General features: G+C 39.8%; 1 protein-coding gene across 1 annotated transcript; it reads right to left on the bottom strand.

The window, feature by feature from the left end:
- Positions 1-2,311: 2,311 nt before the first annotated feature.
- LOC589925 (cytochrome P450 2D1) lies at positions 2,312-6,732 on the bottom strand. Its single transcript, XM_789553.5, has 5 exons — positions 6,540-6,732; positions 5,002-5,379; positions 3,939-4,429; positions 3,021-3,477; positions 2,312-2,721 (listed from the first exon to the last, which is right to left on the bottom strand). Exons 2-5 carry the CDS (start codon positions 5,357-5,359, stop codon positions 2,543-2,545), a joined length of 1,485 nt encoding a protein of 494 aa, XP_794646.2. The 5' UTR covers positions 5,360-5,379; positions 6,540-6,732; the 3' UTR covers positions 2,312-2,542.
- Between the last annotated feature and the right edge of the window lie 6,852 nt (positions 6,733-13,584).

Below are 13,584 nucleotides of genomic sequence, written 5' to 3'. Positions count from 1 at the left end.
TTTATCTATACCTATATTTTTATAGATTTGTTTAAATCTGGTAACAGGAAAGAAGTTTTGCATTTGTCATAAAATAATTGGACGTAATAAAATCTAGAATTGTTTTTAGCTTTCATTATTCGTATCGTGGATTTTTATGTCTTTCTTAAGTTTCGTTTGTTCTTCATATTGCCTGGATTATAATTATTCCGTCTTGTTCGTATTTTAGTAGGAGACCAGCCTGTAGGTCCCGTGACCAATCTCGGGGAACAAAGGTTTGAAAGTGTTTTTGTGTTCCCTGATGAATATCGAACAATTTTGACTTGGGCTGCCCCCTTGAAAATCCCAGGCATTTTCGTGAGGGGTCAACAAAGGTCATACAGGGTAGAAATTCAAATATATTCCAATCGTGTCGATATGCATATCAAACTACTCGTCTGGTCATGAGGATTAAAAAAATGTATAGTTTGCTATACATGTACCTCCGACCTTAAATGAGGGCGCTATGGTAAAAAAACGTCGAAAGGTCAACACACTTTTGACTGGTGGTCAAATTTACCAACACGGTTAACAACGTCCGATTCTAATGATTTTAGTGTCTAATAATATGTTTTCTGACATAACAAATTCAACTAAGCAACTTTTAAAACCAAAAGTGGTTGCCATTGTATGGGAAATGTATGGTGAACATTGTATGGGAAATGTATGGTGGCCCTGTGGTTAGCTATATGGTCTCACTCTCGACTGATCAAGGTTCGATCCCTAGTTGCGTCTTGCGGATGAAAAATTGACATTCATGGTCCGCAACCAGGCTTTGATTATCAGTCGGCAAGTCTTCTAAATTTGTTTTGTTGGAATTCATTTGATGACGCGTGGTAGTTCATCACAATCACAACTGTAATGAATTAAAGGTCAGTATTGGAAACGCCCCAATTTCAAAAAATGAAATGGAAGCTCTCATTACCAATCATGTAAAAGAATATGTTTTGACTAATACATGATGATAAAAAATTTGCCGGGAAACCGCCTACTAATTCATATATTTGGTAAATTTGTTTCTCTCATGGTCTGTGAGAGATATAGGGTAGTCCCATATACATCTTTCTGTGTATAGTGCTTGTAACTTTACGAAGAATGGGCCAAATTTCTTATCATTTTGATGATTCCAGAACCTTGCAGATGCTAGATGCTAGATGATCAACCGTTTATGATCGATTCCACAACGTTTCTTTCACAATGCAATCGCATGACCAGAACTGGTCTTTACCTTTAAAGGCAGGGGCCCGACTTGTGTCAAAAGTGGTCAACCAACAAAACAGCATAGACAAACAGGAAAAGATAAAACAAACCAAGAAACACTCCCTCGGCTGATATAAGGCTTCCGAAGTATGGTATTTATTTCAGATTATTCATTCTCCAACTGTTATACGTTAAAGGGATCCGGTAACTTTGTCTTAGATCCTTTATAAATAGTCCTTGATTTAGCTCATGCTGCAATGATAATTATAAACCTTTAGGTCAGTCAGGAACTCCATGACTTTTACAAGCCGATCGCCTGTCTGATTATCAAGGTATTAATGATTGGAATTACAAATTTTGAAAACCGTTCACCGAACGGTTTTCATAACACTACAGCCTATTGGGGAAAACGAGTATGGTAAAACCGGTCACTCAAAGATTTTAACTTTTTTGAGGCACTTCTTGATCATTTTGAAGCGCGATTTTTTTTTAGGGCTTCAATATTACACCATATTACAGACACTGGTAACATGTAGGACCGTGTATCTCAGATTTATCATTGTTAAACGATCCATTTAAATTATAGTTGTCTAATTATCTATTTAACCCAAAGCTTTGGTAATGTTTAACATCATCCAGTAACTACATAAATTAACAACGAAAAAATACAAAATAACTGAGACACAAAGGAAAATACACATAAACTCATGGAATATAAAAATTATGAACTTGTGAGATTTTTTTTTTTTAGGATTCTCGCTTCTTTTCTTTTCTGAGTTTAATTTCCCTCTTTGTTTCCCCCTTTTTTATCTTCTATTTTACTTATATTTCAACCATTGCAGCTGTTACTAGCCTACTACTGCTACTGCTTCTACTACTACAACTTGTTCTTCTCCTCCTCCTCCTCCTTCTTCCTCTCCTCCTCCTCCTCCTTTCTCTTCTCCTTCTACATCGTTATTATCTTCTTCCTATTCCTATTCTTATTCCTATACTACTTCTTCTTCTTCTTCTTCTCCTGCTCCTCTTCTTCTTCTTCTTCCTCTTCCTCTTCTTCTTCTTCTTCTTCTTCTTCTTCTTCTTCTTCTTCTTCTTCTTTTGTTTTCACTTCTGCTGCTTTTACTATTATAGTAATGATAATGAAAGATGAAAGAAGTTTTACTTTCCTACACTTACTTTTCCCTTTTTTTCACTTCCCGTAACTCCTTGTAATTTGTCTCTTTTCATCGACATAAGGCAAGCTACAATAATATACATGTTAAATAACTTCTCATACTTGTGAATTTTAAAAGCACTCCCGACTAGTTATATACTACAACTGAGAACATTAATGTGGTACTATTCGAAGTTTTGTTTTGAATAGCGAACTTCGCTGGATGAGTCCATTCTTATCACAGGGGTGTGTCGTTTGAGCTGGCAAACTCAGTTTGAACCGTTGACAAATGTGTCTGATCAGCATGGAAGAGGCTGATGACGACATCGCATCAGCTGGACATGCTCGTTTACCTGAGGAACAGAGAAATTAAAAGAAAAATGCTTGAGAAAGTGAGACAACGAATACGAAAATAGAATCGGAGAACGAGACGGAAAAAGACAAGGATACTATGGATTATATCATGAAGAAGAAAAGGGGAAATATAAAAGAGAAAGGATGCGAATAAGGCCAGGGGCGAGAGAGGGAGGGGAAAACGAAAGAGTTGACAAAATTAAGTATCAAACCTGTTCCTCATATTTCTGTAACAGTCACAAACAATTTTATACAAAGTTTGGTAGTCACATTGACCCCGTAAACCATTTTGACATACCTGCTGGAAATGAGATCATCTGTGGATGTTCAACCAGAGATCCGTCCTCGCCCAGAAATCTTCCAGGTTGGAACTGAGTCGGTTCGTCCCAATCCTGGTCATCACCCTGCCTGAGGTATCTCCAATTTGCCACGACTACAGCGTCCTGAAGAATCTCGAAGTCAGCGAGTTTGACATCGGACAGCGCCATCAACGACGTTGACCAAGGATTGTCAGGTGCGAGGCGTTGCGTCTCGAGCTGAACTGCTGCAAGGTAAGCCGAAGGTTCCTGGTCGTCTTGTTCCCTTGCTTTAGGACAGATGTCTTCCTTCAACTTGGACTGAACTTCTGGGTGTGAAGCGAGCAGGAGGAGGGATTGGGTAAGAAGGAGGGATGCTTCATCAACGCAGACAGTCACGAGGTCTATGCATGCCCAGAGAAGGTTGTCACTGGTTAGGGATGTCATCGAACCGTCTTCCTGGTAACCAATGTCCAAATAATAAAGTATAGTATGGTGAAGTGGTCAAATACTCGAGTTGTGCACCCTCCTGAAATCATACTTAACATAAATTCATGAATCATTGGAAATTTAACACACTGCTAATAATAGAGAAAAGACTTGATAGAATCTCTATGAAAGATTATAAAGTTACATAAAATGCCTACAATTGATTTTTTTATTTTTGTGCAAAATGTAGACCAATTGCGACCAAGTCTAAATATATATATATATTACGAATTTACTAGAAGTCACCTTTGGCTGATTAAAAGTGCATTCTGTCTTTTTGAAAAACATTTTCTCATTATAGATGAAAAAAACACTTCGAGATTTCAGTTATTCAATTGTCGCTTAACTATATTATGATAACATTATAAAAGCCAATCATTTACTTATAATTCAATATATTTAAGATTATAACAGACTTGGCATATACGTACCATACTTTGTAATTTCTCATGCCTTTCGTCCCAATACCTCCTAACAAAGCAGGGTATTAAAATCTCGGTCTGTTTGGTGTGGTCACCGACCAATGTCTTGACCAGAGCAACAAATTGGACATTGAGTTGATGTCTCCTTTTGGCGCCACTGCCCGTCAAGTTATTTACGTAGGACGGCAGCAGACGCCTTGTCGCAGAGGCCGATTCTCTCTGTCTCTCCATAACGATGTCAACGACCTCCTTCACGATGTCATCATTGACATCGAGAACCTTTCCGAAGATCACCTGACAGAAGATGACGGCAAGAGTCTGGACAGAGTAATGATGGATGATGAGGTCTTTGTCAGTTTGGTCGGTCAGAACCTTGATAAATTTGGTGGCCTCTATGGTACAGATGTCTTCCAGTTGTTTGCTCTTGGACAGTGCTGTCACAAAACCTGAGAGGACATCGTGATGTTCCTTCCATGTGTGTCCGTAGGAAGTTAAGATACCTGGAAAGAGCAGAATTAGAATGAAATGTGGGCATCCATATAACATATAATTATTATTATTATAGATACATTGTCTTCTTTACTAAAGATAGCCTCATCAGTTATTACCCAATGTTTCCAGATACCATTGGTCGAGAGAGACAAAATGTAGTATAAAACCTAGTAATAGGATGCAACTCTAAATCACGAAGACGAGCTCGAACCCATGCAGGACTGGACGACTGATAGTTAAGAGCTTTGACCAATATACCACATATATCACATGATGAGACACCGACTCCACTGACCCAACACTTACAGCAAAAAAAAAATGACTGCATTCAAATGAACCACTTGTATTTTCTAAAAAAATAAAGGTGTCTTTAAAGTAGTGACATAATTTTACAGGAATTAAGTTTATCAGAGCATCGCAATGACACTGAAGGGTTGTCGAATTCATTCTAATGGTCACGCCATTTATTCATTTATAGTGATCTGAATCTGTAAATGGGATATGATATTCTAATAATGATGATTGTTTAGACAATCTTAGCACTATTCAGGGACCGACAAATTGATTTACTTATTCTCACCAACATTCGGCTCTTTGGACAGGTTCGCATGTAACTTGGATCTCATTCGTCCGCAGAAATCGGGATGATTGGCGACTTCTCGAACAAGCTTCAAGTCGTTGATGACCACCACGTTATGATGGTAGATCCGATACCCGACCACCGCTCCGTACATCTTCCTCAGCCTCTCGTGGAAGTCATTGATGTCGAACCTGGCTGCAATGAGTTGGGGTAGGTTCCCCAGAATGGACCACGTCCGTGGGCCTGGGAGAGGTTTGACGTTTGAGATGGGGTACTCGAACCATTGGGTATAGAGGACGAGGACAGTCATGAGCATGATGAAGAAGGCATAAGGGTCCAGGAAGGTATAAAGATCCATCCTAGTTGTTTGGAATGTTCCTGTTATCGTGATAATAATGACAATAACAACAACAATAACAATAACAACAATTATAATAATAATAATATTTTTGATTGGTGATCTTATTTTCCCAGGGTAGCCTCATCAGTTTAATACTGTTCTCCCTGAGAACCCTGCAATTACCAGGGCTTTAGCCGAGCTACCATGATAAGGCGCTTAAGCATTCTAGAAATTTCTTCCTACCGGCTACCCTTTTGCCACTCTCCATCCAGGTGTAGTAAATGGGTACCCGGTAGGAAGAAATTGTCTTATTCTGCCAAAGGACACTAGTGCCGTAGCGTGCTCTGCTATTGGCTCCTGGTTTATTTTGTAAAAAACGATAGAGTTAGGTTTAATAGTTAGGTTACTTTTAGGTTAGGTTTATGGTCATGTTTAGAGTTGGGTTCAGTTTTGGGCTATACGGTTGAAGTTATGAATTCGGTCACAGAGTAGGACATAATATCGCGGAGCAATGATTGTGGCAATAGCAAGTGTCCTACCATTAACCGGCTTTTGATATCTAGAGGATGAAAACATGGCGTTCCCAACACAAGCTCCCCCCCCCCCCCAGATATTCGTCTTCTTATTCTTTGCAATATTTTCTGTACTGATCTATTGTCAGATGCATTGTACCGATGTGTCAGAAGGATTTTGAATTGAATGCAAATTCAAAAGAAGGAAATGGCATTTTATTTCATTTCATTTCATTTCATTTCATTCTGCGCTTAAATTGATTGCTTGTTGTCTCATATCATAAATTTTGATCTAGGAAAGGTTGAGGAAGGAAACAGACGACAGATCGATCTTATAGACTCCCCCCCCCCCTCCACCTTTGCCCTTGCCTATTTGCAAATGCTGTTGTAAAATTATATCCAAATTATACTACAACTTATGAAGTTCATCCGAAAAAATTAGTCAGAAAATTACAATTTCTCTCCATATTTCACAACCAAGCAACCGCCATAATTAATATCAATATACGACATGCACAGACATGATATTCACACACGAAACAACTCAGTGGCGAATCACATACTAGTAGTATAGAAAGCTCAATATCCAGTATGTACTAATACACAGGTCAATTTAAATACAGGCGACATGGCTCTGCCTCTGTAATATCAGATCAGACTAAAGACAAACAGACTTTGACTCTTACCTAACAGATTAATACGTAACCATTCGTGTGGCTTCTTATTTCAAGACAGTTTGTTTTTAATTACTGTGAACCTGTGTAGCGACTTCTGTAGCTTCGAAATAGAGCTAGTTTGCACCGTTATGTAGACGGCTATTCGATGGTTGTGTTATTTTTCAGTAGACAGAATAAATATAGAGTCTTTCAAAACTATTGAAGCAATACCATGCACAAAAGAGATCGGCCTTTTCTATTGTACTTCCGTGTTTGCGTGCGACAACGAAACCGGAATTCCCCACCCAACACGTACCCCCCCCCCCCCCTCACCTTCTTCTCTCCCACTCTGTTTCCCTGTATTCAATATTATGCTCTCTCTCTCTCTCTCTCTTCCTCCTTCCTTTTTTCTATCTTTTTTGTCCCTCTGTCTAGTTTCAAAATATTTCTGTCTGTCTCTGTTTTGTTCGCCGTTAATGTGTGTACGCAGTGGCATAGCTACTGGGAGGGGTACGGGGAGAGGGGGGGGGCACGTGCCGCTCCATCTGTCGAATGGCAACATAAAAGGGAACAAATGAGAGCGTGGGAAAGGTGAAGGAAAAGGGGAAAGAACGTGAGATTATAAGGAGATAGTTTGCTCGACAATGTTCTTCAAAGATTATATTAATATGTGACTGCACCTCTTACAACAGATTATGGTAAAGAAAAATCACAATTTTATTTCATATTGAGTATTAAACCTGCGAACCGAAACTGAATATTAACGTTTAGAGTTCGAAAATATCTCTATTACAGTGACTATATAATCTCGTTATCTTTACCATATTCATATTCTTTTTAACAAGGTAAAACATCAGTATCGATAATTGTGTGAAAACACACTCTATTTTTCTTTTTTTAAAAGTAATCATTAAATATAGGATCAGTATATGATATGCATAAAGATTTAAAGAGTTTCTCCATCATAATTGGTACCTGAGACTTAATTCAGAAAAAAAATTCAAAACAGCATAATCGCGTATAGGTTTCCTTGATCCTCTACTTACAATCTTATTGATTATTGTGTAACGGAAACTAATATTCTCACTTTAGTCGTAAAAGACCACTCCGTGACAAAATTTGGAGTCCTTGGTTGAGTGAATTCTATTCTGCTTAAAAACAGAGTTGAGGATTGATAGTAGTTTTCAAGCTCTTTGCTTATATACCCTCTCAAAATTGATAGTCAATATACTAATAGTGATGATGATAATGATAGTGTAACAGTAAATAGTAACTTCTGGATTGATGAAGTATCAGGCAGTGTTTCTCAAAAATTATCAAATAAATTTGAAAGTCAAGCTTGGGGCTTGGCCGCTTGCAAATACTAGAGGCCTATGTGTAAGCAAACAGTTCTGCCGATATTGTCTTTTTGGTTTGCCTGTATATGTATAGCTGTGAAAATAGCGTTGGCTATTGTGTTGATAGCAAAAGTTTCAAGGTTGAAATAACAGACACTGAATATGTACATTTTTTTTCTCAGAGTATGACATATTCTAAATCAATATGAGGAGCACCATTATTTATATATATATATATATTCAACCATTGCATATTATATTGAAATACGCTGCAAACTCCTGGATAAGTATTTATGTTAAAAGCTTCAAACTATACTACTATAGACTTAGCATATGTAGTCGACATAAAGTTCGTATTCAGATTATTCAATGAGGATGTGTTTAATATAATACATGTAGTTGGTAAAGATAAGTCAAGGCACATTGTGGCCTACTTGATCACTAGTAACATAAATAGTTGACAAGGTGTTCATTAGTACAGTTTTAACAATTAGATGTTAGCTGTAAAAACTCACATCCCTCGAGGAATAACTTTTTGTCAAATTATCGATAAAATCAAAATTTAGAATAAATTACGCCACTGTGTGTATGTATTTCTCTTCCTCTCTGTCTCTCTTTCTCGAAATTTCTGTCGCTGTTTTTATTCTTTATTACATATCTTCAAACACCTTTATTGATTCTCCCCGCTCCCCCCCCCCCCCCCCCCCCCCCGCCCCGTCCCGAAATGCAACAGGTTATCTCTAACATTCGAAATTGAACCGAGAGACTTATAAGTTAGAATTGTACGGTCAATAAGTGTCTGGTGAAGAAATGCAAGAGCGCCAGCATTCGTTAAAATTGTGTTATGCCTTTTTCGGGTGATGGTTTTGTTGCTTGGCGAAATAGAGGCAGGGAAAGATACTGGGCAGGCGCGGATCCAGGATTTTCCAATAGGGGGGGCCGGAAATTTGAAAATTGCGCAGACCATTTTTTCAACTCAACATACCAATACTGACAAGGTCATAAATATTAGAAGTACGATACCGGTAGAATTTTTGACATTTCATCGGGGGGGGGGAGCTATAGCCTCTTGCCCGGAAAGTAATTTTCTGGTTTCACAATTCGAAATAGTGAGCGAAGCGAGCGAGCAACAATAATTTGTGAAAGTGTTATTTATCACCAAAATAAACGAGAAAAGATATCAAAAACTCATATTCGGGCAGCTCGCTGTCCCCCCCCCCCCCCCTCCATTACGCGCGAAGCGCGGAAGCTATGACCCTTTTATTAATTGTTACTAGAGAAGGAAGACGATTTGTTGTACCATTCTCAACTCTTAATCCTTGTCTGAATTCAGTTTCCTCCCGCCCGCGCGAAGCGCGGAAGCTTTGGCTTTTCAAAGTGTTGGCCTTTCATTAATTATTAGAGAAAGAAGAAGATTTGTTGTGCCATTCTCGACTCTTATTACTTGACTGAATTCAGCCCCCCCCCCCTTCCCGCGCGAAGCACGGAAACTTAGGCTTTTCATAGTTTAATGAAGTTATTAGAGAACGATGATTCGTTGTTCCATTTTCGACCCTTAAAGATTCTCTGAATTAAGTTTCCCCCCCCCCCCCTCCCGCGCGAAGCGCGGAAGCTTTGGCATTTCATTAAATTATAAGGGAAAGGAGACGATTCTTTGTACTATTCTCGACTCTTTATCCTTGTCTGAATTCAGTTTTTCCCCGCCCGCGCGTAGCGCGTAAGCTTTGACGGTTTATTAAATTATTAGAGGAAGAAGACGAATCGTTGTACCATTCTCGTCTCTTAATTCTTGTTTGAATTCAGTTCCCCCCCCGCGAAGCGCGTAAGCTTTGACGTTTCATTAATTATTAGAGAAAGAAGAAGATTTGTTGTACCATTCTCGACTCTTATTACTTGACTGAATTCAGCCCCCCCCCCCCCGCCTCCCGCGCGAAGCACGGAAACTTTGGCCTTTCATAGATTAATGAAATTATTAGAGAAAGATGATTCGTTGTTCCATTTTCGACTCTTAATCCTTTCTGAATTGAGTTCCCCCCCCCCCCCCCTTCCGCGCGAACCGCGGAAGCTTTGACGTTTCATTAAATTATTAGAGAAAGATGACGATTCTTTGTACCGTCCTCGACTCTTTATCCTTGTCTGAATTGAGTCCCCCCCCCCCCCCTCCCGCGCGAAGCGCGGAAGCTTTGACGTTTCATTAAATTATTAGAGAAAGAAGACGATTCGTAACTCTTAATCCTTGTCTGAATTAAGTTTCCCCCCCCCCTCCCGCGCGAAGCGCGGAAGCTTTGTCGTTTCATTAAATTATAAGGGGAAAGGAGACGATTCTTTGTACCATTCTCAACTCTTAATCCTTGTCTGAATTCAGTTTTTCCCCGCCCGCGCGTAGCGCTTAAGCTTTGACGGTTTATTAAATTATAAGAGGAAGAAGACGAATCGTTGTACCATTCTCGTCTCTTAATTCTTGTTTGAATTCAGTTTTCCTCCTCCCGCGCGAAGCGCGGAAGCTTTGACGTTTCATTAATTATTAGAGAAAGAAGAAGATGTGTTGTACCATTCTCGACTCTTATTACTTGACTGAATTCAGCCCCCCCGCCTCCCGCGCGAAGCACGGAAACTTTGGCCCTTCATAGATTAATGAAATTATTAGAGAAAGATGATTCGTTGTTCCATTTTCGACTCTTAATCCTTCTCTGAATTGAGTTCCCCCCTTCCGCGCGAACCGCGGAAGCTTTGACGTTTCATTAAATTATTAGAGAAAGATGACGAAGATGACGATTCTTTGTACCGTCCTCGACTCTTTATCCTTGTCTGAATTGAGTGCCCCCCCCCCCTCCCGCGCGAAGCGCGGAAGCTTTGACGTTTCATTAAATTATTAGAGAAAGAAGACGATTCGTAACTCTTAATCCTTGTCTGAATGGAGTCCCCCCCCCCCCTCCCGCGCGAAGCACGGAAGCTTTGTCGTTTCATTAAATTATAAGGGGAAAAGAGACGATTCTTTGTACCATTCTCGACTCTTAATCCTTGTCTGAATTCAGTTTTTCCCCGCCCGTGCGTAGCGCGTAAGCTTTGACGGTTCATTACATTATTAGAGGAAGAAGACTAATCGTTGTACCATTCTCGTCTCTTAATCCTTGTTTGAATTCAGTTTTCCCCCTCCCGCGCGACGCGCGGAAGCTTTGACGTTTCATTGAATTATTAGAGAAAGAAGATGATTCGTTGTTCCATTTTCGACTCTAAATCCTTGGCTGAATTCAGTTTTTCCCCGCCCGCGCGTAGCGCGTAAACTTCTGACGTTTCATTAAATTATTAGACAAAGAAGACGATTCTTTTTACCATTCCTTGTCTGATTTCAGTTGCCCCCCTCCCGAGCGAAGCGCGGAAGCTTTGACATTACATTAAATTATTAGAGAAAGAAGACGATTTTTTCTTTGTCTGCTCCTCTTTAGTCCTATGTCCTCTTCCTGCCCCTACCGCCCCTGGCTACGCGCCTACTTTAAAGGGAAAATGAAACAATCATGATTGTGATAGCACACAATTAGGTTAGTAGAAATGAAAGGGAGAAAAGATCTATTACACTAACCATGGATAAATCACGGCCGGGAGCGTCATATCATAGTTTTGTGTTATCGGGTGAGGGCCGGGGCGTAGCAACCAAGCAAGATTTTGCAATGTTGAAATTATGCATTCTAGAAAATTCCGCTATATTTCTTTCTAGCTATATTTCTAAATTTCCTGGGGGACGTGTCTCCCTATCGGGCCCAGGATTGCCGCCCCTGTCCATGATTACTACCAACATGAGTTCAAATACAAACACGAGCGAGTTGGTATGAGCTGAATCCAAATGAAGGGCAAAATAAGAGTAATGAAGCGGCCCAACCGTTAATTTAAAATTTGACTGTTGAGTATATAGCTTCTATTTAAAAGACATCCAAAATATTGTGCCCTTTTCAAATTTCTCACTAAAGAGTGATGACCTTTGCAGCGCAAGGGGGCTGTTTTTTACGTTTAACTTTGAATCCGCGGCTCGAGATTTTATGCGGCCGGCCCGGCCCCCTCTATTCAATAACGTTTGCCAAACCTTCTGGAATGACCCCAAATCTCCCGATTACAGTTCTCCCTTATTCGTCGTTACTGTCACTTAGCGCCATTTCCTTGTCTTTCCCCCTTTCTCACCGAATCCCCCCCCCCACCCACTTACTATAGGGTACGCACATGTATGTTCCCTCTTTTTGAAAGCACCCCTCTATCTGCGATGTAAGTCAGTACGGGCCGGAATTTTGTGTATTATGGGCCGGACTTTGTTGCGTGAAAAGTAACTCTTTATCGGAAATTTTGGGAACACATATTCGGTCCCTCCGACCCCGGAGTGGGAGGGAGGGGGAGGGGGGGGGGGGGGGGAGTTGGGCTTTCTTCTTTATCTTTTCTTTTCTCTTTTCTTCCTTTTTCTTTTCCCTTCTCCTTTCTTTTCTCTTCTCCTTTTTTTCTTCTCCTCTTCTCCTTTTTTTTTCTCTTCTTTTCTTCCTCTTTTTTTCTTCCTTTTTTTTGCGCCGCCAATAGGGGGGGCCGCGGCCGTTTCGGCACCCCCTGGATCCGCCACTGCTGGGGTATCGAGATATATTAAGGTAAAACAGGGAAATAGTATGCATAGAGTCTAAATCTGGGTTGGTCGATCAATGCAAACACACACAGACGGACTCAAAAAAGGGTACACTTGCCTTCTCCATCATCCTACGCCCTTGATAAAAACCCACGAAAGTGAATTAAACAGAAGAGAAAGAGAAATACATTCTTGATACGAATTCCTTTCTGTGTCCTGAAATCATATCCTCAACAAATTTGGCTGAAATTCAAGTTTATGATTTACAACAAGGAGAGGTCAACAGTTAGTTCTCGTCAAACTCAAATTCATCGGTGCATAATCAGTGATCTGAATTCGAAATTGAGATCGAAGTGATTTCAAAAGCATTTTAATGGTTCATTTAGAAGCGTATCCAGGATTCTGTAATGGAGGAGGGACATAATTACCCACGATCCCTGACAAGCAAGAAAGCTAGCAAACAAGCAGAAAAAATATCAGATTTAGAAATATCATGGGTGATCTCAAAATTTGAAGGGGCACAACAATAACATAGTCGGGTGTCCGTAAGGAAAATCTACGCCAGAATATGGTTTAAAAATACAATTTTGAAATCTAATTTTAAAACAATATTCTGCCGTAGGCTTTACTGCAGATGCAGAATATAAGAGCTTGCCTGACATCAACAAACAATGTATGCAAAGCGAATTCCATCCATAGGCCTAGATATGTTCATGGCATTCATTTATTTCACAAGTGATAATAGCCAAAATGATAAGTTCTCAACAGCAGTGCTATATTCCTTGGTAATTCGGGAATCATCGCACAATACCAATTTTTGAAAATGCTGACAATTTCATTACATCAGACGATTAGGTTTATAGGCACAGCTGTAAGATTTTTGTATTCAATTCATTCTAAGAAAGAAAGAAAGAAAGTAGAAGTCTTTCAAGTTATACTAATTGTTTTGATATCGAGTATCAAGGGGAATAAATTCCTTTTTAACTCGTCCAAAAGCACGTTTCTAAAGACCAATTCAATTTCTGTGCTACAATGTTTGTGGGCGTGTTTTTCAGCTGAATTTGTTGTTTTGTTGTGGTATATCAGACAGAACGACACGCCCACCTTCCACAGACTACACGTGAACGTAAATTCACGCCCC

Source organism: Strongylocentrotus purpuratus, unplaced genomic scaffold, assembly GCF_000002235.5.
Source record: "Strongylocentrotus purpuratus isolate Spur 01 unplaced genomic scaffold, Spur_5.0 spur5_scaffold_10, whole genome shotgun sequence".
NCBI lineage: Eukaryota > Metazoa > Echinodermata > Echinoidea > Camarodonta > Strongylocentrotidae > Strongylocentrotus > Strongylocentrotus purpuratus.
This window is presented reverse-complemented; position numbering and strand designations above follow the sequence as displayed.

What these genes read in the sequence shown, in the direction of transcription:
- LOC589925 (XM_789553.5), bottom strand. Translation starts at nt 5,359, where the DNA reads ATGGATCTTTATACCTTCCTGGACCCTTATGCCTTCTTCATCATGCTC. An exon ending in GTCCAAAGAGCCGAATGTTG is followed by an intron (nt 4,430 to 5,001) that starts GTGAGAATAAGT and finishes TGCTCTTTCCAG; the next exon opens with GTATCTTAACTTCCTACGGA. An exon ending in GATGATCTCATTTCCAGCAG is followed by an intron (nt 2,722 to 3,020) that starts GTATGTCAAAAT and finishes TCTGTTCCTCAG; the next exon opens with GTAAACGAGCATGTCCAGCT.